The 27,242-nt window shown below is 44.5% G+C and overlaps 1 protein-coding gene across 1 annotated transcript in view; it reads right to left on the reverse strand.

The window, feature by feature from the left end:
* Nucleotides 1–12,492: 12,492 nt before the first annotated feature.
* The window catches only part of KCNQ5 (potassium voltage-gated channel subfamily Q member 5), a 610,069-nt gene continuing 595,319 nt past the window's right edge, over nucleotides 12,493–27,242 (reverse strand). Inside the window, exons 11-13 of the mRNA XM_075554898.1 lie at nucleotides 21,190–21,321; nucleotides 18,551–18,677; nucleotides 12,493–17,857 (exon numbers count right to left, since the gene is read on the reverse strand). Of these exons, the coding sequence (XP_075411013.1) occupies nucleotides 16,895–17,857; nucleotides 18,551–18,677; nucleotides 21,190–21,321 (1,222 nt within the window). The 3' untranslated portion in view covers nucleotides 12,493–16,894. The remainder of the gene's footprint in view (nucleotides 17,858–18,550; nucleotides 18,678–21,189; nucleotides 21,322–27,242) is intronic.

Here is a 27,242-nt window from a genome sequence, read left to right on the forward strand (position 1 = left end):
AGACTCTGATCTTTGGCAAGAGGAGGAACACAGCCACACCCTCAGACAACAGGAGAGGGTGTCCTCCGTCCAGTATCAGAGGAGCTTAATGGTAGCAAGGCCAAATTGCAGAAGATGGTGGCTGAGGGGCATGGCCCTGCAGTTGGGAAGCCTGGACTTGGAAGCTCAAGCCCCAGGTAGGTGGCTCCTTCTGAACTGTGGGGAGATAACTTAGTGACAGAACCTCATTGCTCCAGAAGGGGACTTGGTGTTCTCCTCCAGCACCTTATTGAGACAGGGTGCCAGAGGCCTGGCACTGCAAATCTCGTTTCTGTCCTCAGAGGGAGAGTCAGTGGAGAGCACACAGGTGTGGAGGGTGGACTAGGCAAACCTGGGTGGGGGTTGGGGGATGGGGCGAGATAGCTTTCCTTAGGAACCCAGGCAGGGGCCTGCTTCAGCTGCCTGGCACTCTCGCTCACCGTCTTCCTCTGTTGTTTTGTCTTCCACCTCACCTGGCTTCCAGGTGACCAGGTACAGCAGGAAGTCACAAGGCAGCCCCTCATCATCCAAGTTCAGGAGCCTCGCTTTTGTACCCTTCTGTGGAAGACCTGATTGTGGGGCTCTCTCTCCTGGCTTCAATGGACAGCTCCTTCATTGTTTGATCCTCCCAAATCTCTTACATGTACTGGCAATGATATCTGATGATATAAACCATGCCATGAGCATGTCTTGGTTGAGTTGTGTCTTCATTGCTTTTAAAGAGATCTGGGGTTGTGAAGGCGTGTCTACTTAAAAATTGTTTTATTAGGGGCTCAAACAACTCTTATCACAATCCATACATACATCAGTAGTGTAAAGCACATTTGTACATTCATTGCCCTCATCATTCCCAAAACATTTGCTCTCCACTTAAACTCCTGGCATCAGCTCCTCATTTCCACCCCTCCCTCCCTCATGAACCCTTGATAATTTATAAATTACTATTTTGCCATATCTTGCCCTATCTGATGTCTTCCTTCACCCACTTTTCTGTTGTCCGTCCCCCAGGGAGGAGGTCACATGTAGATCCTTGTAATCAGTTCCCCCTTTCCAACCCACTCTCCCTCTAGACTCACAGTATCACCACTCACACCACTGGTCCTGAAGGGATCATCCGCCCTGGATTCCCTGTGTTTCCAGTTCCTATTTGTACCAGTGTCCCTCCTCTGGCCTAGCCAGACTTTCAAGGTAGAATTGGGATCATGATAGTGGGAGGGAGGTACGGGTAGGGGGAGGAAGGATTTAGGAACTAGAGGAAAGTTGTATGTTTCATCATTGCTACCCTGCACCCTGACTAGCTCGGCTCCTCCACGTGACCCATCCATAAGGGGATGTCCAATTGCCTACCGATGGGCTTTGTGTCTCTGCTCCGTACTCCCCTTCATTCACAGTGATGTGTTCTGATGATGCCTCATACCTGATCCCTTTGACACCTCATGATCACACAGGCTGGTGTGCTTCTTCCATGTGGGCTTTGTTGCATCTGAGCTAGATGGCCACTTGTTTACCTTCAAGCCTTTGAGACCCCAGACGTTATATCTTTTGATAGCCGGGCACCGTCAGCTTTCTTCACCACATTTCTTCACCCGCTTTGTCTTCAGCAGTTGTGTCAGGAAGGTGAGCATCATAAAACGTCAATTTAATAGAAGAAAGTATTCTTGCATTGAGGGGACACTTGAGTGGAGGTCCAATGTCCTTCTGCTACCTTAATACTAAAACTATAAATATATGCACATAGATCTATTTCCCCGTCCTCATATATAAATATATTTGCATATGTACATGTCTTTATCTAGACCTATATAAATGCCCTTTGCCTCCCAGTTCTTTCTTCTATTTCCCACGACTTTCCTCCTGTCCCACTATCATGCTCAGTCCCCACCAGGGTTTAAGCAATTCCCCTTTGTTAAATTACCCTTGATAATACCTTACTAAGCCTTCCACACCTACACCACCAACAATTTGAATCACTTATTGTTCCCTTGTCCCTGGGTTTATTAACACCACTTCCTTTGTCCCCACCTCCCCGTTTCCCACGCCCCCCCCCCCCCGGAACTGTTGGTCCCGTTGTTTTCTCCTCCAGATTGTTCATCCAGCCTATCTTATTTAGGCAGACCTGTGGAGATAATAACATGCACAAAAACAAGACAGGGCAAAACCAAGCAACAACATACAACAAAACAACAACCACAAACCAATGACAAAAAACAAAACAAAACATGACAAGAAAGAAAAGCTTGTAGTTAATTCAAGGATCATTTGTTGGCCTTTAGGAGTATTTTCCATTCCAGTGTGTTGGGGCACCACGCCCTGACCCCAAAATCCACTTTCAGCATTCCCTGGGGACCTCGCCGCTCCATTCCCTTGCTGCTTTGTTGCACGCCCCCAGAGCCTTGCCTCGGTGTGTTGGGATAAGATCGGGTGCAATTCCTACATTGTGTCTCCGGAGTTGTCCCCTGTAGGGCTATGTATGGGTCAGTGACGTCATGTCTCATAGTGGGGCTGGCCCTGTGGTCCTCTCTGTGGACTGGCTGCTCTAATTGGGATCATCGTCCTCAAGGCCTGGTGGACCAGGATGTGCTCCACTCGCTCCTCCTCCCCCTTGAAGGCGTGTCTTAATGCAAGTAGTCATCTAAGTGAGGTGTCAACTAAGTCCACAGGCGTGAAGCAAGCCAGTCTGTGTGATGCAACAATTTCAAAGACAGGAGCTAAGACCCACGGCAGGTGTGGTATTACAGTCAACATTCGGAGCATCCTGTGTGCAGAAGGCTAAGGGTCAAGCTAAAAGCCCAGACTACACCTTCAGTTCAAGGCAAACCCTTTGTCACAGTTAATAATGCTTAGGTAACGTTGTGACCTCTAGCCATGGATTTTTGCCAGTCAAGGACACTCAGGGATGGGGTAGAACATGTACAAAAGGTCACTATGTTGGAAACCAAGAAGACACCCCCCCAAAAAAAAACACAACAATTGCCAATCCTTATAAGAGGAGACAAGTACCTCTGGGTTTCTGAAACTGTCAGATGGTTGTGGACCCCACTGAAAGCTATAAATATTCTGGAATTCTCCTTGTGCGGATGAAGCCCCTGGTGGATTCCTTCTCATCTTTCACCAAGGATGCGAGTAGTGTGAATGGGAAGGTTGAGTAATGCACATCTAGTTAGATGCTTTAAAAGTTAACACCTTGTCACTGGTTTCTCCTTTAGAATCCCTTTTAATGGCTTCTACTTAGTAATATGTTTTTTTAATTCGAAACTTTCCCTTATTTCAGTTTGTATTGCTGGTGGGTGTTGGTTTGCTTGGTGTTTGCATTTTTCCTTTATATGAAGTCCAGGAAATATAAATCTATAGAGACCTGTAATGGATATATAATTCCTTAGATTTGTGGTAGGGATCTCAGGTGGAAACGAGGAGCTAGTATTGAGTAAAATGAAGAAGAGAACATTCTAAAATTAATAGTGATGTTTGCACAACTTTTAAAATTCTGATTACATCATTGAATTGTGTGATACATGAATCACACATACATCAATAAAACAGTGAAAAATATGCAAAGTATGCCTCACCTGGACAATAAAAAATCCCAACATACGTGGGCGAGCGCTCACCACCCTCATCTCGTGGCACATTCTGCCTTTGCTTCTTCTAAGACACAGCTCTTTGTTTTAATGCAGTCCATAATAAGGCCAGTATTTTTAAACAGCCCCATAATCCAGATGCTTCAATTCTCCTTAGATCTTCTTTACTTAATATCCAGTTTTCATATACATCTGATGCAATAAAAAATACCATGGTCTGGTCTGGTTGCTCAGAAACCAAAGGACCAGTTGGATTCTGCCCTATAGGGGACACTATGAGTTGGGATGGTCTTCCCGGCAGTGTGTTGGGGACATTGAGAGTGGTAACATCAGGGTCAGCAGAGATGCCTCTGACCAACACTCTCCATTCTCATTGCAACAGGTGAGTGACTTTCCTGTTTGTGGGTCTTCATTTGACACCCCCAGGACAAGTGCTAGCTCCCTACCTATCCCTCTGGTAGGGGTCTGGTGATGTGGCGTGGTGACCAGGTGAGAGAGATCCTGTGGGTTTGGGGTGCCCTGGAGGCCCAAGCCCAGAGAGGGAGTCCAAGGGAAAATGACAACCTTTCCATCCCCTGCTGCTCCCCCACTGGGCTATTGAGGCGAACCATACAGAATTTGTCGGTCGTGGTCTTTCCTGACTTCCAGCCTCCTCTTCAGGAGTTCTCCCATCGGGAGGGTCTGGCCTTTGTTCTGCTTTCATGTGTATGGATGGTCAAGAATAAGCTGAAAGACCAGAGAGGGAAGAGAATTACAACTCTAATTCTGAGTACTCGATTTGCAGAATTTATGGGTTACATTGAGAGCCCCAAATAGTCTAGCCACCTCCCAGTGTGGGTGATTCCACCTGTGAACCCCCTCTCATCCTTCACCATCTGTGGCAATATTCTTGCCAGCGGACAGACTGCACTAGGAAGTGGATTAATGCACGTGTACTTTGAGGTGCTACAAGTGAACACCTTGTCACTTGTTTTCTCTTGGGATCACATTCAAATTTATTCTACTTATTCCTATTTTCTGTTTCTATTCCATTGAGATTTTCTTCTGTTTTGATATGCTTTTGATGTTGGTTTTGTTTGTTTGCTTGGTTTATGTTTTTTCTTTCCATGCTATCCAGAGAAAATAAATCTGTAGAGACAGCGAATCCACAGTTTTGTAGGTTTATGGAAGATGTGGTACTTAGATGACTTTATGTCAACTTGAAGATGTAGGAAAGTGACATGGCAGCATCCTAGCAGGCCATAACCTGATGGTGCTTCCTTTGCAGAGTGGCCCTCTCATAAGGAGGATTCAGGGAGCCTCCCTCTCCCTCTGCCACTTTGCCTTTTGGTTTGCAGGGACTCTGCTACTGACCCTGAGAGCTGCCAGAGCCCTTCCATGTTTTCCCCATCCTTGGATCCACATGACACTTCACCCAATGGCCTATGAGTTTTCTGCATTCTGCGTCCTTGCTTGTGGCTACGTGAGTTGGAAGAAGGACTTATAGACTCATATTGGATTTACGGACTTGAGTTAAACTGGGCTGGGATCCTTTCTTGATATATAATTGCTTCTTGAAATAAAACTCTTTCTAATACATATATAGGTGTCCCTGGATTTGTTTATCTAGTCAACCCTGTTGAACTCAGCCCCATACAAGATGAATTACAAATTGCCTGCAACTATAGACTTAACTATAAGAGCCACTGTGGGATGGCGCGGGACCCGGCAGGGCTTTGTTCTTTTGTACCCAGGGCCGCTATGAGCCTGAAGCCACCCAACGTCACCTAACAACACGTGTTGGAATGGTCTTGATGGCAGTGAATTTGAGAGATTGATAGTGTTGTTACCACCCATTCTTGCTGCATCAGTCAAATGACATTCATATTTGTGGTGCCTCATCTAGTTGTTTGGGAATAGGTGGCAGCTCCCGGCCCATATCTCTGGACCTTGCACTTCAGGCCCAGTGCTGTTGTGGTTTGTCCAGGTGAAGAGCCATTCTGTGGGTTCAGGGTGCTCTGGAGGCTCAAGCCAAGGGTAGGAGTCCAAGGGAAAAGCAGCTTTATCACACACCAGGATATGGAGGCTCTTCATGCTCCCATGTCTGTCATGCTCTTTGCTGACTTTCCAGTCTCCGCTTAAGAAGTCTTCACACCTTAAGGGCCTGGTCACTGTTTTACTCTCATGTGTGATACACTTGTATTCACTGTGTGTTTTGTGGGATTCCGTGGTGTGACTTTCCTATATAGCTCTGCCTGGTGTAAATGGAATGGTTGCTAGAGACTTTCCAGAGGAAGCCCTGTTCCTCTGAGGAAGACACTCAGAGACCCCCACACTCTTCAGGAAAGCCCCCATGAGAATATTCCCGCCGTTGTCATTTACGGTCTGAGAGCTTTAGGTCAGGAGGGCGACACAAGCTTGTGCCACATCTCGTGCTGCCTGCAAACATCAGCGTCTCTTGACAAATGTCTTACCATCCAGACCACTCAGCAGCTGTGGTGGAAACATATACAAAAGGCCCCTGTGTTGGAAACCAGACAGAGGCAAAACCAAAAGCCCATGCCTCTATCCCATAGGAGCGAGTACCCACTGCCTCTATGGTTAGAAGCCCAACCCGTAATTCTTCCTTTTTCCCACCATAGCTGCTTTATTAAAAACATTCTAATGAAGTTCCTTGAAGGTAAGAGTTTGTCAACTGGGCACTCCTGAGTCAAGGATGGAGTCCAAACAATCAATCATGCTGCAACCCAGTGCCATAATCTTTGTCTTTGGGGGTGTGACTTTTTTCATAAGACAGAGATTCAGAACAGAGCTGAGTACTTTGGCCCCTTCACCCTCAACTGGATCTCCATTTTGCACTTGGTTTGTTGATCTCCTGTTGTGTTACCTGCTGATCCCAGGAACTGTCAGTCGACTGCCAACTTTAGGCTCAGTTGACTGAACTTGGATTCCTTTTTCCTCCGCAGCCACCAACCTGTGACCCTCCTACTTTGCCATCTGTTTCTTGTGTGTCAGCTTCCACAAGTACATGAGTGAGGGAAGCCTCCAGCTTACATTTGATCTATGGACTCGAACTCAACTGGACTTTCCTACTTCTACAACTGTTTAAGCTATTTCTTGATAGAAACCTCTTGCGATATGCATACACATACAACTGTCACTGGGTTTGCTTCTCTAGAGAAGCCAACCTGCCCACAAGACCATCTCATAGATCTCAACTGCAAATATAGCCACCACACCACACATCCTCTTCCTCTCTTTAGAGAACTGACCTTGGCTTCCAAGATCATTCCTTAGAACCAGAACTCCATTTCACAGAGAGGTCCATTTCTTGTGCTGCTTGTTGTGTATTGTTTGTGGCACATAAAATAATAAACTCAGGTGTGTTTGACTGTAGATGTGTGCCAGGTAGGTGACTGGCTGGTTGGTGGCATCTGCTCCAATCCTGGGTAAGAGTTTTGGGGCCTACCGCTCAGCATATTTCTACCCTAAACCACTACCAGGGTTTTTGTAGATCCCCTAAAATATCCTTTGAAAGTGGGTTGAAGGCAACTCTAGCTTTTTGGATATCAATCAGAGAAGCCATCACTGATCCATGATCCAGGTTGGCATCAAAGGATCACACTCCTTGTAGATAGATAGAGCTTCTTTTGAGAGGAATCATTGTGGGTCCAAGAGTTGGGCCTGTGAAACCATGAGTATTCAGCATAGAGTGTGGCTTCCTCTCGAGTTTGTTCGTATCTTTTATAATGTGTTGCCGTTGGCCTAGGGCATAAACTTGCCCCATTCTGGACCAGGTCAGAACACAGGACAACGTAGGGAAGGGGACTGACAAGAACCGCGCTGATGGGTGGAAGCCGTGGTGGACAGTGCCTGAGAACTTTCTGACGCCATTGGTGTTTTACATGGACGAGGAGATGGAGGGCTCATTTTCTATTCGTCAGTGTCAATCCCAATACCCGGCCGCAGCTGCCCTACTGAGTGACATTGCCTCTTCATTGTGGTTTGGAGCCATACCACAGCCTTCTACGTCGTCTAAAAAGCTAACAAAAAGAACAGATGCGCGGCTCCTTTATTGTGCCGTCATGTGGCCTTTGAGGTGTTTCTCCTGCCCAGGGTGGCTTTCTGGGGGCAGGCCTGCTGTTGAGGTCTGGGGGTGAGACGATGGGGGGCCTTGGCTGCACGCGGGGGGCCAGGCCCAGGGAGAGCATCTGAAACAGAAAGTACTGGATGTCTCACACGCTGCTGCTCCCAGCTCTGGCGCTGTCCGGCTGCTCTAGATTGAGTGAAAGTGGAGGCGAGAGGGGGGAGAGATAGTAGGTGGTGATCTGGTGAGATTGAACCCTAAAGGTGAAGAGTTCCCCTATCATCCTGGTGGGGTAGGGCTCCTCCTGTCCACTTCTTTACCCCAACTGCTATCAACTCAGAGCGACCCTATAGGACAGAGCAGAACTGCTCCATAAGGGCTCTTTCTTTTTTAAGATCATTTTATTGGGGGCTCTTACAACTCTTGTTACAATCCATACATCAGTTGTATCTGACATATTAATACATACATTCCATTGTTCTTTTCTAGACGTTTGCTTTCCATTGAGCCCTTGGGATCAGCTCCTCTTTTTTTTAACCCCTCCCTCCCCCCCCAACCCTCATGGCTCCTTGATAGATTAATTATAGCTTGTTAATTATTTTCAAATCTCACACCGACCACTGTCTGACTTCTCCTCTGGTTTCTATCATTCTTCCCCCTGGGTGGGTGTGTGGTTATGTGCCAATCATTGCGATTGATACCCATCTCTCTCCCCACCTCCCCCCCCTTCCCCTACCCTTTTGGTATCCCTATCCGTACAGTTTCTAAGGGTGTGAGTCTTATAGAAGCAGGCAGCCTTGTTATTCTTTCCCTAGAGCTGCAGGTGTGTGTGTTTGAACCACTGACTTGGAGGTTACAGCTCAATATTTTACCCACTTTGCTACCAGGGTACTTTCAGAGGTGATTCAAGTTTCATAAAACATCTGTAATGTACTTGTGACTCACACGGTGATTTCGGAAGTCTGAGCTATGGAAAGAGGAAGGTGTGGGTACCTAGTAATTTGGGGGCAAAGGGACACTGTCAATCCAGGAAGATCATCGCAGTGTAGTGGGCAAAGAAAAAGATCAGGAGCAACATGCAAGTAATGAAAGAGTCTGTAAAGATTAAAAGCAAAACAAAAAACTGAAAAACCAGCATAATGTTTTAAAAGTCGATAATGATACTTTAGGAAGTGATTAAAAATCCCAGAATCCTGATCGTCCAGAACATGTAGCACTGAAAGTCATCATCAAGAGTGTGATAGACGTTCGTTCAGTCAAATGAATGGAAAACGAGTAATAGATCACAGCAATGCCCGTGTGAGTTTTTCTGCTTATATGAATAGAAACATTTTGCCATGCACTGGTTTGTAGGTGTAGTCTTTTTACATTTTGCACATAATGTGTGTAAAAAATGTTTACTCTTGAGTCTTATTGGAACTAATGAACATTATGAGTTTTGAAGAAATAGTTCTCAATCGCTTGACTGAATTCATTTTCCTCATAAATTTGTTTTCGTTATTTTTGTTACACGTTCTTGAAGCAGTTGAAACCAGGCTGCTCAAACAAAGTAGCCAATTCCAGGTCTGGGATCTATTTTTATCAAGGGTTAACGATGGATTCTGACTCATGGTGACGGGGCGGACTCAAGTCTCCAAGCTTTCAGGCAGCCGCTGTATAAGTCATGTGTGCTGTTAATAGAACTCCCAGGGAGTGGCTGGGAACAGAAACCTAGTCCCTCAGTTTAGGAAGCTAGACTTCTTCCCACTGCTCCAGGGGAAGAACTCTGGTGGCATAGTGGGTTACTTGTTGGGTTACTAGCCATCAGGACAACGGTTCAATACCACCAACTGCTTCAAGGGAGAAAGATGAGGCTTTCTACTCTCATCGAATTAAAATCTTGGAAACCCACAGGGGAAGTTCTACTTTGTCTTCTAGGGTCCCCATAGAGTCTGAATAGACTTGGCGGCAGTGCTTTGTTTTGTTTTTTTTCCCTCTAAAACAGAGAGAGAAGGAAAGTCGCCCCTAGAAGGCTGCATAAGACCCTCAAAACCATCAATTTCAGCCAACAGCACACATCTCACAAAGACAAGCAGTCGCAGCCATCACATGTGCGACCACTATGGCCCATGAATGATGGTGTACGTACTAAATGGCCCTTGGCAGAGAAAAGGTGCCCATCCCTGATCTAGGAGAAGGCTTTTCTGGGAGTAGGTCCTTGTTTCTTTAAAAAATCTGGGGTCCAGCATCCCTTGGAGGCCTGCTTATGTCCTTTCACCATCTCCTGAGTCTAGAAAGTTCTCAGTAGAGGAACCCAAAATCCAAAGGAGCTGTACCTCACTCCAGACTCTTCTTTCCTTGTGGTAATGGCTCTCTGCATTCTCTATGGATGCGTTGAATCTCTTTTATTCATTCTCTGTCAAATCAACCATCTTTTACTGCTGCAACTCAAAACCAAACCAAACTGACTTGTGTTGAGTCAATATGCGGACTCACAGCATCCGTGTACAGGACTGGGTTGAACTGCCCCTGTGGGTGTGCAAGGCTGTAACACTTTATAAGCGTAGAAAGTTCCATCTTTCTCACGAGGCGGGCTTGGTGATTTAAACTGCTGATCATGCAATCGGCAGTCTAACAAGTAACCAGGACACCACCAAAGGTCCCTTTATTGCAACTCAAGGCTTGAGCTTTTGCTTCATTTCTTGCGGCTTGATATATGTTGAGTGTGTGTGTGTCGCTAACTCCAGCTCTTTGCACGTTCTATTCTAATACTGACTTTGTCTACTGAAGCTGCTGTTTGAAATGTTCTCTTCAGTTCTTTTACTTCATATTTCTTCCATGTGCCTTAGCTTCTCTCTGAGTGAAAGCATGTTTCAGTCTCTTCTGACATTCCATTTTAACACCACAGGGGTTAGAATTTGCAAAACATAGTATAATTACATCGTATCACAAAACAGAGGATGATTGCATAATAATGACATCATGGCCTAGCCAATTCGACACTATGCAATAGCACCTGTTGGTATCATCCTCCCGCTAGTTAGGAGGCAACTGTTGTGGAGTAACAGTTGCAAGCGTATTCACCATGGACTGTCAAATGAACAAACCAATCTGTCCTGGAAGAAGTACAGCCAAATGCTCCTTAGAAGTAAGGAAGGCAAGACTTCCTCTCACATACTGTAGGCATATTTTCAGGAGAGATCAGTCCTGAAAAAAAGACAATGTGCTTGGTAAAGTAGTAGGGCAGCGGGGGAAGGAAGACTCAACAAGATGGCTGGACACAGTGCGGGCCACAGTGGGTTCAAGCAGAACAACTAGGAGGGTGGCCCGGGGCTGGACAGAGCTTTGTTCTGCACACAGCCTCGCTAGGAGTCAGCCCGCACAACAGCAAGGTTCTTCAGATTTCCCTTTGCTTTGTGAACTGTGGCTGAGGAAGTTTCAAGTGCATGTGGAAGTACTTTCACGTTGCTCAAGCAAGCATGTTCCACACAGAATTTTCATCAAATAAGCACATACTTGTTTGAGCTTATGAGGACTGTGTGAGAAACCCTTTCTTGGCTCCCCCTAGAGGATACTCCCTCATCCTCCCTCCCCTAAATGCCTGTTTGCCTAGACATTAAGCTGAACAGAATGAAACTAAACTGGAGCAAGGGGATCTTTCGGGAAGAAGGAGGAACCACCACCTTGGAGCAGAAGCCCCCTGTGTCATGGGAGAGCTGGGTGGGTGCGAAGAGTGCACGTGTTGAGGAGGCAGAGATCACAGAGCATCTGGGCACCTGCCTCTTCCTCATTTCTTTCTTTTAATCGTGTTATTGGGGCTCATACAACTCTTATCGCACTCCACACATACATCAATTATGTAAAGCACATTTGTACATTCGTTGCCCTCATCGTTCCCAAAACATTTGCTCTCCACTTAAGTCCCTGGCATCAGGTCCTCGTTTTTCCCCCTTTCTCCCTGTTCCTCCCTCCCTCATGAATCCTTGATAATTTATTATTTTGTCATATCTTGCCCTGTCCGACGCTTCCCTTCAGCCTCTTCTCTGTTGTCCGTCCTCCAGGGAGGAGGTCACATGTAGATCCTTATAATCGGTTCCCTCTTTCCAACCCACTCTCGCTCTACCCTCCCAGTAGCCCCTCACACCATTGGTCTTGGAGGGATCATCCGCCCTGGATTCCCTGTTTCCAGTTCCTATCTGTACCAGTGTACATTCTCTGGTCTAGCCAGACTTGCAAGGTAGAATTCAGATCATGATGTGGGGGGTGAGATGGTGGTGGTAGGAAGTATTTAGGAACTAGAGGAAAGTTGTATTTTTCATCGGTGCTAAATTGCACCTTGACTGGCTTGTCTCCTCCCCTAGACCCCTCTGCAAGGGGATCTCCAGTGGCCGACAAATGGGCTTTGGGTCTCCACTCTGCACTCCCCCCTTCATTCACTATGGTAAGATTTTTTTTGTTCTGATGATGTCTTATATCTGATCCCTTCGACACCTCGTGATCGCACAGGCTGGTGTGCTTCTTCCATGTGGGTCCTCATTTCTTATCATTTGTTTAATAAACCTTTTATTATAGCTAATACAAAGTTCATGTGAACTGGCATCTGAGTTTTGACCAATATTGAGTCAAATTAAATGTTCTTATTATACCTTTAAAAAACATCTCCAAATCTCCCCAGTTTCCAGTCTGTACACAGTCAATTTGGTTGGCTCCAACCAGTCAATTCAGAACCAACCAGAAGTTCTAGATAAAAGTAGTCACACGAGCTGTTTATAGACAGGTTTTTAATGTTTTACTTTAAAACAAATAATCTCAGTAAAAGAGCAAAAGAAATTACATTTTAACCATAGCTTGAAATGGATATGATAGTCTCAATTTCTTTATTTTTCAGGAAACAGATAATTGTATTGTTGTACATGACTTTTAGAACTGCTCACTTGAACTCACAAAATTATATTAAATTTCTCTTATAAAAACAACCATGTCATTTAAGGCAAAAAAAAAAGCTTCTGGGGAAATAAATGAATATTTATGATGTTACCTCAATATGATTGAACAAAGAAATGAATGAATTCAGTTAACTGGGCTTCATTATATCTCAATGTTTTGCTTTACAAGTGGGCATGAAAATTAGTGCCTGTTTTCCTCCTCTCTAATAGAGATAATAACTTCTTTTACCTGCAAATTAAGAACTTTCAGAATTACTGAGTCCATGGGAGGTCAGAAAGGCACCTTAGAACAGGAGATAAAGACTTACAAAAACTCAATAAAGTGACTTACTGTTTTGAAACAAAACATGAGGTCCACAGATATTGATTTAAATGGACAAAATGCAAACATTTAGATCAGACATAGCAAAAAAAAAAAATCTCTTAGTTCACCTCAATCTGGGGATGCTTGCAATTAAATGTTAGCTTGATCAACCCAACAGATTGTAGAAGGCAGGCAAATTCAAACCGAATGAAAGCACATGGCTCTCCAGTGCTCCACAGAATTGTGCTTCAAGATACCGCTTGGGACTGACCATGGGGATTTTGCCAAGTGTAAATGGAAGACCCCGCTCACATTTTCATAGAGAATAACACTACAGACAGGCCCTACAGTTTTTATAATATACAACTCTCCTTTGACATCTAAGATTTTGTGCTGAAGAACGACAGACGCAAAATGGCTTCATGTATAAAAGTTTTCGCAACATGGTTTATCACATTTTGCTATGTTAAGACTGCAGTGATGTGTTTAGGTTTTGCTTTTGAGTCTTCTGTCCTTAGCAGTGTCGAATGGACTGCCTGGGTTTGGGGTCTTTAAGGACTCAAGACCCCAATACATTCAGAATTCCTGCTGCCAGTGGGGCTCAACTCCGGACAATGTGTCCAAGAGTCAGTGCTACCTGAAAGTGACGGCCTTCTTCCGCAGCTCCAGTTACAGATATCTCAGGTTAGGTCAGTGGAGGGGTGTTTGCATATAGCCGTGCATGCTCGTTGAATCACTTGCTAAAAACTTGACAAAACCTTAATCATTGGAGTGGAGACAATAGACTTGAGCCTCTGTAGCTCGCCAGCAGCCACGAAGACTCTGCACGATCTACTCCAGGGGAGGGCACTGGGATGCAGGCAGGGAGCAGAGGAGCTGTTTCAGTGCTTAGCACAGGAGAAAAGGATTTTAGAAGGTTGAGCATCACCTCCTAAACACCTAGTTAGAGAGGGGAACCGATTTCCTTGGGGAGAGACACTCGTGAAAGCTTCGTGAAGTTTAGAAGCAAAGCCGGGGCAGGGACCCACGGAGACTCAACCGTGAAGAAAGTTTGCTGGGATTGGACCTTGGGGAAACCGAACCAGATCCACTTCTGTCATGTCCATTCAGATGGTGACCCAAGGGGATGGAGAGGGGGTCCAAGGTTGTGAATCTTTACGGAAGCGGCATCTTTCTCCCGAGCAACAGCTGCTGGGTTCCAAGCACCGACCTCTCAGTTAGCAGCCCGATGCTTCACCGCCTGTCCACAGGGCTCTTAGCAACTGAAGAGCTAGTCTCAACTGCACACCTTCCTTCCTTTCCGCTGTTGAGCAGCCCGGTTGAAATCCGTGCTTACTCTCCCTCATGGCTGGAGAAACTGTCCTGAAGACACGCCGATGCCTGCTAATGCTTTCCTCTGGCTGGTTTTAGCCCAATGGAAATGACACCTCTTGTCGCCATGCCTTTCGAATGCCATTGCTTCGGTTGGGCTTCTGGTGATCTGAGATAGCTAGATCGGTTTCTAACCAGCAAGTAGTATTGCTTGCTTTCCGGTAAATATGCTTTTCAATTGGTTTTCCCTTATTCTCTCTGTTGCCTTACTTTATGAAGTGTTTTGATCGACCCTGACAGTGGCACTTGGCCTGGTTGTTTCAGATTTGGGGCCATATTCTTAGAGGAAATAGAAAATGTTCATTATAGTATAAAAAGTAAAAGGAACTTAATTGAAGCCTTTGAATGAGAGTCCTCCAACATCTGGAGTATTTGGCATGACCAAAAATGGCTTAAAGAGGGCCTGCTACCAACTCCATCTTGCCCTCGGCTGACTGTTGCTGGGTATGCAAGGGAGGTGCCAGTGGCCCTCAGGGAGAATATGGTGGAAAGTAGATTAGATGATAGGCTTAATGTTGTTTCTATTGTACTGACGCTTAAATTCTGAGCACCTGGTGTGTGAAAGCATCCATTTGCAGGGTCCCCACTTAGATTTAGCCTTCATGGAACCTTTCTATCACTAACCAAAGACTGTAGGTAACCTTGCCCTCAGGAAGAGGGCCTTGGAACATGGATTGCCTCCATCCCTCTCCAGGTAGCTTTTCTCAGGGAAAAGGCAGTCTCTCTTCCGGCTGACATGAGTGTGTCCTTGATGGAGACTACTGCACTAGGATCATGTAGTCAGGAGTCTCACCCACATTGCCTAGGTCAGAAGGCCCTGGATCAATCTTGTAACCCCTTCTAACTAACATGTTTGTGTCCCAATCACGGCCTCGTTGCTGTTTCTGTATGCAGTCTCACCTAAAACTGCGATGCGCTGATCACCCCACTCATGAATTTGCAGTTTCCTTTGTCCCGTGCTTTATTTAACTAGTGTCCTGGGAATCTTCTGGCGCCATTTTGATCTTGTGCTCCTGGACTCCCACATCTGGATGATGTATCTGTGTCCTTTTCCCTTTTATGACTTCATAATATTTGAGTTATATTTGAGATTGGGAGTCTCTTTTGTTCCCTAAAACAACGTAAGGAAATTATGGATGTCTGTTCTTGCTGATTTACTCAAAATAGCCAATCAGAAAAACTTGCTTGAGTTAACCCATCAGGATATTTTTTCCTCTTCATTCCTAGCATTGTCATATTTAAGCTTGCTCAGCCTCTGACAGCTGGAGCACTTTGGAAGTCTGAAGACTGTGCTACCCTGATTCAGGATTCAATCTCTTCCCCCCAAACTATTTTTGCTGTCACCTTAAGTGAAAGTATTTTATGGCACCTTGCCAATGCAAAGTGTACTGCATGATAGCACAAGAGGGGCAAAGACAAGACGTTCAACTCCAGTAAAGATTTACAGCCTCAGACACCCAGAGGGGCCGTTCTACACTGGCCCATTGGTTCACCATGAGTTGGAACCTACTACATGAGTGTGAATAGCAAAAAACATTTAAAGGCATATTAAAAAAATAAATACTTTTTGAAATTCTGGATCTCTGTAAGAATAAAGGATGTTTAGGTAATTGATTCTTCTAGCAATACTTATTTTTAAAAAAACCTGATTATTCTATGTTGGCTTTGTGTCTCTCCTTTTCAGTGCTTGCCGGGAGGGGAGCCACTTTATCTTCTCCTTCTCGGTGTTGTTTCTGCATTCTAGTAAAGCTTACTGAAGCCTCTGCCCTTTCAGCCTCACTCCCATGACCCATTCTCCATGGTCCACCCATAGCTTTTCACACTCCCCCCTGGGGATGGCCCAGGGCTGAGATATCAACCCAGTCACGCTGCCTCACCTGTCTGTGCAGAAGATGGCCACTTAGAAAGTTGACTGAGCCACCAGGGAATTTCCAGAACGTCAAACATATCACACTGCTTGTTTGCCCCACTGGTCCTGAATTTCATTATTTGCATGTTTCCCAATTGAAGAATATTCTCCTCTTAAAGAACAATATGAAAATGATGTGCAAGACAGCTGGTCACAGCGCCGAATCACCGAAAGCATATGAATTGACATTCAAATCACACAGATAATAAAATGACTGAATAGGAATGAGTTGTCTAATTTACCTCGAATTATTAGCAGCCGTTTCTCTTATTCCCCAATTCAGCTTTACTTGATACCTTGGCTTGCAGCTGCTGAAAGCTGTTGTGTTTAAATATACATCATGGTCTAATTTTGCAACTGTATTTTGTATTGAACCGCGAAGCAGAAATGCCTGAAGTTTCCAAACAAAGTGTGAAATCTTCGGAATGACCTAATCTTGGTATTTGCAGACCGCCCCCTAGCACTAGCAGAGTTTGGTTTCTCAGAATTTTAAATTCAAGGTACGTTACTAAACGAGAGGGCTAATGTTGATGTACCTTGGAATTTCAGCCATCCCTAAACATGCATTTTCATGCAATGGAAAGATAACGGGCTTAGAAACTGCCTTTCATGTTCTTCCTGACTCTTGCAATTTCAACTTTTTAGAAGGGCTTTCAAAATAGTTCATGCAATGATATGTATGGCTAAAGGAACTGCTATGCCTAGAAAGAAAATGAAACAAACTCATTTCAGTTTGACATGAGGCAGGCTGAGGGCATCTGTGCTCTCTCCTGCCTTACAGATGCTTTGAGATGAGCGGGACCTTCCAGTCCGTAGAGAGTCTGAAGCAAAGGCAGCTTCCCTGGCAGGCTGCAGCGGGGTATCAAAAGTGTCTGTCTCGGTCTCCTCTGCACCCACCTCTTCATCAGTTATAAACAATTTGGATTCTCGCCATTTAGGGTAGAAATCTTGGCTGCCTCTGGAGCCACTTGACTCGCTCCCTGAAAGCTGTAGATTCAGTTCCTCCGTCGACCTGATCAGGTTTTGTACAGACAAAGATTTGCCCAAATCCTTCGGCACCATGGGGTGGACAGATAACAGAGTTTCTCCTCCCATGTCAACACTCTTCCGCAGGGCACGGTCCTTGGTCACATTGGGCTGTGCAACCTGAACATTCTCCTTGGAGGCAACAAGGCAGGTGGTGGCGTCAGAAATGCTTTCTTGTAAGCCGGCGGGGTTTGAATGCATGAGTTCTGGCCTGGGCAGATGCTTGATGGCTGGGAGAGGAGGGGGGATCTGCAAAGTTGTTGGGGCTGCTGGCTTGGGTGCCACGTTGATTTGGTTTGCGATGTTGTTGGTGACCACCACTGTGGAGCCGTCGCTTTGATTCAGTGGCACCTGTGTGGCTTGGCTGTGCATAGTAGGGCTAAGCGCGTAGAAAGTCTGCGTGCTGAACTCGTTTGGCGTCAGAATGAACTGCAGGCCCCGGGAGATGGTGGCACTCGTTGATCTAGACAGGCAGCCACTGTTGTGCGCGGAACTGGAGAGGTCTTTGCTGTCCACAGGGCTTTGATAGTCAGAGGTCTGCTCACACTCAACAGGTGGGATCTGGAATGAAGCCAAGGCGAGGGCTGAGGCCGAGCCCTTCCGGAGCACCTGTTGATAGATGTCGAGTAGGCAGTCGAGTTTGGACTCAATGGACTGGACCTAAAAAGTCGGCAAAACGAGTACACATGAGTCTAAAGGGCTAGTAAGAATGGACCCAACCCCTCAAATTCAAAATGGAAACAGACATGTGGATACAATTAAATAAATGTTGCATGTCAAGGACAGAGCCGTCCTGGCCGGCAGTGAATGCAGTCAACAGCGGAGGGGAATTTATAGCAGGGGGAGGCTTTGTTGCCTACAGTCACCACAGGCAGTCCCCCTTCCAACGTTAAAGCAAACCAAGCAGGCCCTTGATGCTCTCAAAAGTCTACACAAGAGCAACTTCAAGACCCTCTTTCTGATCTCTGCTCCAGGAAGACATTCCGGACCTCTCCTGTAGTCTAGTAAGAAACTTATAATGAAATTAAGGCCTTAAGTGTATCAAAGTGATTCTAAATGGAAACACAAAGGCACAAAACATCAATAAATTAATATGGGAGATATTTCTGATTAAATTGAGGGAACAATTTGATTTCTTGAAAATAGTCTCTGTGGCTATTAGCAAACACTCAACACGCCATCCTAATTACAAAGAAGTTTTGTCTTATTTTCTAAAGAAACAACTGCACACAAAGATTTAACTTCATTAATCACTATATTATCATTTGTCACTAAGTTATAGTCAATTGCCTATAGTATATTTTGATATTTACAATTCTGGTTAAAAAGTTAGCCAATGTAGTTGACTTGTACCTGTTTTTCAACCTTGACTACCCGGCCAAGCATACTGACGTCATCAGTGGTCTCATGTTCTGCAGTTATTTTCTCTCGACTCTTCTTGTCGGATGTGATTTGCCCCTTTCCTAAGATTTGATCGACACTGCCAGAGGAAAAGGAAATCATCTGATTATGGGTGCAGAAGACAGATTGATTGCCTTAGCTCAGAAGGAAGTATTTTGAAAGCAGTTTAAAAAAAGTTATCTTTAATTTTAATGTTCAAATAATATCATTAATCCCACATACAAGCAAAATTTTGTTGAAGGTAACTAAAAATCGGTTGCAGCAGCACATCAATTGGAAACTGGCGGAAATTCAAGATGGATTCAGAAGAGGATGTGGAACCAGGGATATCATTGCTGATGTCAGATGGCTAACATCTGGAAAGAGTAGGAATTCCAGAAATCTTAATGTGCTCATGCAGAACCTGTACATAGACCAAGAGGCAGTAGTTGAACTAGAACAAAGAGATCCTTTATGGTTTAAAATCAGGAAGAAGATTCTCACCACTTCCCTAACTCGTCCAAGCGCACGCGCGCGCACACACACACACACACACACACACACACACACACACAGAGAGTCTGCCTTGGGGGATTGCTTGTCTGTGTCCTTGACGGAGGCGGTCCTGCTGGTGGTGCATAGTCATGAGTCATACTCTGACTGTCTTCACAGGAGGACCCTGAAGCTATTTTGTAAGCTCCTCTGTCCAGATCACATTCCATTTTCTTTTCTGTAGTTTGCCTATAACTGTGATATATTGATCTGCTGCCACTCATGCTTCTGTAATAGTTTTCTTTGCCCTCGTATGTCCAATTTAAACTGCTGGTTCTCAATAAACCCCTAGACACCATTATGACCTTGTGCTAATGATCTCCCTCATCTGGATGATCTGTCTTTGTCTTGTCTTGTCCTTGTTCTGCTTTAGGCTTAATGAATGGTGTCCTAAATTGTATTTGTGATTTTGGGTCTTTTTGTACTTTGAAACAGAATAAAACAAAAATTCTCACCACTGGACCATCAGGATAAACTAGACAATCGGGATAAAACAGAGAACATATTGAATTTTCCAATGATTTCATTTTACTTAGATCCACAATCAATGCTCATAGAAGCAGCAGTTAAGGAATTAAATGACATATAGCATTAGGCAATTCTGCTGTACAAGATGTTAAATAACAAAGATGTCACTTTGAAGACTAGGAGGTGCCTGATTCTAGGCATGACATTTTCAACTACTTCATATGCATATGAAAGCTGAGCAATCAATAAGAAGACCAAAGAAAATATAGGGTTTCCAAGACTAAATCCTTATGAGAGCAGAGCCTCACTCTTTCTTGGAGTGGCTGGTGAGTAGGAGGCCAAATCATAACCCAGTCTACATACAGCAGGTCAGCGAAGGGCAGCAAAGCTTGACATTATGACACGGATAGTTGGGTAACATGTAATGAAGGGGAGAGTTAGGCTTGTTTCGGAAGGATGGTTTAAACTTAGATAAAAACAAAAACAAATGTTTTGAGAAGGATGAGGGCAATGAATGTACAAATTTTATGGATGGATTGTGATGAGTTGTATGAGCCCCCAATAAAATGATTTTTAAAAAAGAACAAAAACAATAACGAGTGGCAGCAGCAGTAATGCACATATAAATTAGAGGCTAGATTATGAGCACTAGGTTTACAGAAGGCTATGGGTTACAGTGGGAGCCATAAATCCATTTTGAGTGAGGACATCGATGCAGACTCACTGAGTTCTTTGTGACCACTGACGGTCAATTGAAGAGCTTTGCCCTGAGGAGGCAGAGTATCTTTGCGAGGGGATTGCTACAACTCTCCTAGCTTGTCCAGGGAGGGGTAGTCTCATCCTCAGAGACATGCCAAATAGCTTCTTGACAGAATTTGGGGTTACCAGGGTCACCTAGTGATGAGTCATACCCTGACTGCCTTGGTTGGAGATGGCTCTGAACCAATCTTGTAACCTTTTCTAATCTGCAATCGTGTGTGTATCACAGCCATGAGCTCTTCCCCACTTCTAGAGTCCTGCCTATAACTGTGGAGAATCATCTGCTGCCAGGCACGGTTTTATGAGAGTTTCCTTTGTTTTCCATATCTTATTTAAATGGCCTCCTTCCTAAGAATCCTTGATGTCATTATGGCCTGATGTTGATATTGTTCTTCATCAGGATGACTCATCTTGGTCCTGCTAAGACTTAATAAATGTATCCCTGTAAATTATATTTATGCTGGAGTCTCTTTTTCTCATTGTGAACAATCGTGCTCAGTAGCAATCATTGATATGTATTGAGTACTCGGTGCTAGGCTTCCTAGGTAGTCCAAGTGATGATGATTCTCGTGATGAGTCTATGAAACGAACATTAATATTGTCCCCACTTTTATACCGAAGGAATTGGAGACCCTCTGTCTAGTTAGAGGCTTTTATTTATATCCTTAAATAAATCTCTGTTAAAGGCGAAGTCCAATTGTTTACTCAAAATGAATTAACAGTAGAATGGAATTAGAAGAGGAATATGGAACTCAGAACTGTTCAATACTAAATGAAGTTCCTCTCAGGTCCTGTGCCCTTCCATTACAAAGAACGACGTTTTCAGTGCTTACCGGGTTTGAAGGCTTTTAATTCGACACAACATGTCCAGATGGCCAGCAGAATACTGTTCAATGACATCTTTTACATCGTAGGGACGCAACGTTTCCTTAAACTTCCGCTTTGCAACATGGAATTTCATAATTCTGTGGGAGCAATCACGTTAGTGTATTAATATTCCTGATGGTTCTAACAGGCATGACTTAGTAGAATATAAGAAATGCTGAAGAAAGAGGTCACATACAGAACTGTTTTATGCTATTACAGAAACAACACAGAACCCTAAGAGTGTGGCTTCATGTAAGACCCACTTTGAAAACAGAAGATCACATGAGAACAAGACTAAATGCTGCTTCAGTTTTTAAAAATCCTATTGAAATCCTGAATTAAAGTCTAAGTGAAAATGCAATTCTACGTTTTACACGTGACCCCGAGAAGTCCAAGACAACAATCCCTAGTGACAACCCAAATAACCCCAAACAAAGCAATCTGCTGCCGCTGAGATTCCGACTCAATTCTTACAAAAACCTAGAGACTATTAAGACCTTGCTATCATGCAGCCTGCATTGGAAAGTGGATGGATGCAGATGCAGTTAGGTTAAAATTTAACACCCGATCATTTGATCTCCCTTTCGCTCAAGTAAATACCAGTCGAGTTCACAAACTGGTTGAGGTCCTGACGGTTGTAATACATGGCTGTTGGAAAGTCTGTGAGTGAATCGCTGCAGGTGAGACAATAGCACCAGACTGTCCCGTACCAGGAAACGAATAGTAAGATTGTTAGGAATTTCCAACCAATGTGGTTTACTGAGGAAATGGCGGGGGCCACGTCGGACCCGTGTGGAGGTCAGTAAGAATAACAAGAATCGAAGTCCACATCAATTTCGGTGAAGCAGAGGTCAGACATGCCTCCGCTCTGCAGCCTTCCTTCCCCTATTGCGATATCGCCCACCTCTCTCACTGAACTCGGATTCTCTAGCAATGATCACAAGTCAACAGGTTACAGAACGGCAGATGTTGGTCCACGGTGTCTCTTTCTCAGTCATGCTAGCAGCCATGTCCGGCGGTCCTCAGCCTCTCAGGCACACAGCCCTTGGCTCCTACCCTGCCCTACAAAGTGCTCAAAGCTTCTCTAGGGCTGGTAGAAGTCCAAAGGACACCACTTTTCTGTTCTTAAAAAAATCATTTTAGTGGGGGCCCATACACCTCTTATCACAATCCATCCACCCATCTATTGTGTCAAGCACATTTGTACATTTGTAGCCATCATCATTCTCAAAACATTTGCTTTCTACTCGAGCTTTTGGTATCAGCGCCTCATTTTCCCCCCTTCATGAACCCTTGATAATTTCTAAGTTATTATTATTTTATCGTATCACACTATTTGATGTCTCCCTTTACTCACTTTTTTTCTGTTGTCTGCCCCCAGGGAGGGGTTATATGTAGATCATTGCGATCAGTTCCCCATTTCTCTCCCACCTTCTCCTTACTCTCCTGGTATCACTACTCTCATTATTGATCCTGAGGGGTTTATCTGTCCTGAATTTCCTGTGTTTCCAGCTCTGATCTGTACCAGTGTACACCCTCTGGTCTAGCCAGATTTGCAAGGTAGAATTGGGGTCATGATAGTTGGGGTGGGGAGAGAAAGCATTAAAGAACTGGAGGAAAATTGTATATTTCATCGGTGCTATACTACACCCAGACTGGCTTATCTCTTCCTTGTAACCCTTCTGTAAGGAGATGTCCAATTGTCTACAGATGGGTTTTGGGTCTCCGGTCCACACTCCACTTCATTCACAATGATATGATTTTTTGTTCTTTGATGCCTGATACCTGATCCCATGGACACCTCATGATTACACAGGCTGGTGGGCTTCTTCCATGTGGGCTTTGTCACTTCTGAGCTAGGCGGCTGCTTGTTTACCCTCAAGCTTTTTAAGACCCCAGACACTATATCTTTTGATAGTTCGGAACTATCAGCTTTCTTCACCATATTTGCTTATTTACCCACTTTGTCTTCAGAGGTTGTGTCTGGAGGGTGAGCATCATAGAATGCCAATTTAATAGAAGAAAGTATTCTTGCATTGAGGGGAGGACACCACTTTTCAAGCCAGCCTCCAGCCCAAAGGCACTCTGCTTTCTTTGTTCTGTGAGCAGGACATCCCATCACTATGTTTCCTAATCTCACCATAGCTCTTCTGCTCTGTCTCATGGTCTCAGCGCTGTAGCCTCTGTTACCTCCACCACTGTAGGAAGGATCTTGCATTTGCTGTGCTGGTGACCATTCCTTCTTGATGGTCTCGGACTCTCTCTCTCCCTGCTTCTGAGGTGGCTCATTTATGGACGTAGTAGAATGGTACATCTGATAAAATTTTTCATGCTTTACACCTCCCATTTGCATAGCCCCTCCCAATCATTTGGTGGGAGTAACAAATACTATAGCTAGAAGAGTGATACCATGTAATATCACTTCATTGCAGGCTTCGTGATGGGGGGTTCCCTGCTCATTCAGCTGGTTTGTTTTTGTTTTGTCTTATACTAGGGGAGAACAGGTCCCCAATCAAATATATTTTATAGTATCCTCTCTATTAACTGTTACATAGGAGAAGGACCAGACAAAGATAAAAATATATCATCTGGAGGGGAGAGACCACTGGAAGGAGGCCATAACAGTATCCAAAGGCTCCACAGTCAGCCCCTTGGGTGGAACGTGGGAAACAAAGGAAGCTGCCATGAAACCATGACAGGTCAACTTCTCCCAGTCACAGGCGGCACCATGAGCGGGCTAGGTATGTGATTACACATTAGTACAACTCACAGGACTGGCCTAGGGTCTCCGACCATCCTGTTCAGGGCACGGCTCATAACCAAGGGGTCCTTGTGCCCCAATTTCCAGAAAGGGCTTACCAGGCAAGACCCCAGGATGCAGCTGCCCCTCCCTGGGCGGGCTAGAGGAGTCTCAGCAAACACATTTTGCTGAGGGCAAAACTTTTTACATTGCCAGTTCTGGGTCTGAATAAATCCAATGGAGGCCGAATTTATGTTCAGACTCAGTGGATTTAGGGCTTTCACTGTAAACTGTAGCCTTCTGCCAACTTAGTGCTCATAATTTAAGTTCTAACACAGCCTTTGTCATATTTGAGACTTAACGAAAAGTGGGTCTTTATACAATATACTTGAATTTGGAGTCTTTTATCTCCTAGAACAGAACTAAATAGTGAAAATCTGACTCATAAATATCATTTACGTCATATAGAAAAGAGTTATATATATATATATATATATATATATATACAGATAGATAGATAGATATAGATAGATATAGTAGTCAGCTCGAGCCACTCATACTGACTCCCAAGAGCCTTTGGTAACACATGCAGGAATGTTGCTGATTGTTAAACACAGCCATTATGAAAAATCAAGTGATATAAACTTACAACTAAAGAAATGATATTTAATGATAAAGGCAATAAACAGTCAAAGCACAGCTCCTCGTAGCTACTTCACTATGTGCCGGTCTCTGTGCTCTTGAGCTGGTCCTGCCTCATGCAGCTGAATGGCGGCGAAACCATAGGATGGGCTCGTGCACTTCCCCCCACTCTTTGTTTTGTTTTGCAGTTTTTAAAACAGTTCTGTTGGCACTTCACCCCCATATCATACAATAGTCTAATCATACCAAGTAGAGTAATACGATCTTCACCACAATCAATTTTAGAACATTTTCTTCTTCCTTGTACTCATTGTTATTCATATAAATTTTTTTTCCATTTTGGCAAAATACACACAACAAACCATTCTCCAATCCAGCAACTTCTACACGTGTGGTGCAGTGCCACTGATGATACTCTGTGTCGCACACCGTTATTGCTACCCCTCTCTGAACTGTCCACCACCGTTCAAGGACTCAATGCCCCAAAGCACACCCTCTTCCTCCTTCACCCACGGTAGCCATAGGTCAAGTTCGGTTTCTTTTCTTTGTTCACATCGATAGCTTGATAGGAATTTTTATGCTCTGGAAAACACAAAGACACAAACACACAGGACTTTTCTCTCCCAGAGAGCAGGTTATTACACATTCAGCCTGTAAGGACAGACACAGGTGGAAAAGAGACTTAAATTCTTCTTGTTGAAAATAAAGGAAGAGCTGCTTTCCTCAATGTCTTCCAAAATTTACTTCAGATAATGTGTAATTGTAAACTACTTCTCACTGTCTCCAAAAAATATGCAAAGCTAAGGTGTTAACTCAAGAATCTGACAGCAAGCACCTGTTTACAAGTGTAACTCCAGGCAAGCCGCCTCCAGCCATCGGTATCCTGGAAGGAGATCAACTTCAGGTGCCCCAGGTCCCCATTTGCAAATCCACCTTCATCCAGAGATACTAGACAATAAGCCATTTTATCTTAATAGAAGTGTCATGGTTGCATCCACTCAGCTATAAGTCAAGTGCCATTGCATTGATTCTCACCGGGACCCCAGAGGGTTTCTGAGGCCATGCATCTTTCTGGGAGGAGAAAGCCTCCTCTTTCTCTGAGGAGCGGCTGGTGGGTTTCACCTGCTAACCTGCAGGTATTTGTCCATTGCTTTAGGGACAGTGCCACCAGGACTCCTGATGCTCAGTCCGAGGTAGAGTGAGATTTATTTCTGACTTTTTATTCTTTTTGATGTCTCACTTTCTGGTTCAAAGCTTGTTCAATAATTTTTTAGATTATCAAAGGGACTCAAAATCTCAAATATAATTTTAGGAGACCATTTAGGATAGCTTAAACAGGAAATGTCAAGACCAAGACTTGTCATCTACGCAGGGGAAACCATTGCAGCACGCGGCAGCAGTGGCAGCCCAGGGTTTGCAGAGATTTGGAGACTTTAAGGCGAAATGAAAAGGGCAAGTCCAAGACATATGACTCATGACCATAGACCAATTAACACCAAAGCCACACCCAGAAGAGTCCCCAAAGACAATGCTGCTTACAAGGTTGCCCAGGGCCTTCTGACGAAAGCCACCAGGTCGAAACTGATAGGGCATGACTCATGACTATGAGATCTCCTGTACTGTCCCCCAGGGGTCCCCATCAAGGACTCACCTAGGCAGCCCTCAAGGAAGACTGTGCCTCTCTGGGCTGGCTAGAGACGGATGGAGGTCATCTACTTTCCAAGGCACTCTGCTTGAGGGCAGGTTCATCAACATCCTTGGTGAATGATCAGAAAGATTTCGCTGGAGGCTCAACCTATGTGGGGATCCTTCAAATGGATTTTAGGCTGTCACTACCATGCATATCCTTCTGCAAATCAGGATGCTCAGCATTTAAGCTATAATACAGGGCAAAGCCATTGACTTGGCTGTTAATGGTCAGAAGGAATTCAATGTAGGCAATGTTTTGTTCTGGCATGTATAAGGTGGCTATCGGTTGGAACCAACTTGATGTCATCTAACGAAAGCAACATAGATAGATTTTGGGCTTCCATTGTCTACTATAGCCTTTAGCACACTCAGCGCTCAGAAATTAAACCTCCAATATAGTAATGCAACTGTAAATTTTTTTCTATATTTTTGGAGATGTTTTCTGCCCTTTCATATTGCAGTTTCCTCAACAAACTGCACCCTGTCAAGTGTATGAAAACATTCTACTTATTGGGGGTGAATTTTTTTCTGGGGAGAAGATTGAAATAGATTTTCCTACCTGACTTGTGATGTGGGCTGAAAAATGAAAACATGAAAGATGTCTGAGGTGAGATCTCAAAAGCCTAAATCAGGTAACATGTTTTACAAATAGGAGCCCTGGTGTATTACATATCAGCCTGAAAACCACCAGGTCAGCAGTTTGAGTAGAATCAGAGCTTAAATTCTGAGCACCACATTTGCAGAAGCCCTATGAATGACAATGAAAGCCCAAAATCCATTTCCAGAGTAGACAGGGATTAAACCTCCACTGAATTCCTTTTGTTCATTAACCAAGGATGAAGGTAGTCTTGTCCTCAGGCTGAGTGCATGAGACAGTGGATTCCCTCTACTCCTTCTCTGGACATCCCAGGGAGGGCAGTCTCCCTTCGATGCTTGCCAGGGTGTGTT

The sequence above is a fragment of the Tenrec ecaudatus genome, chromosome 7 (genome assembly GCF_050624435.1).
Source record: "Tenrec ecaudatus isolate mTenEca1 chromosome 7, mTenEca1.hap1, whole genome shotgun sequence".
NCBI lineage: Eukaryota > Metazoa > Chordata > Mammalia > Afrosoricida > Tenrecidae > Tenrec > Tenrec ecaudatus.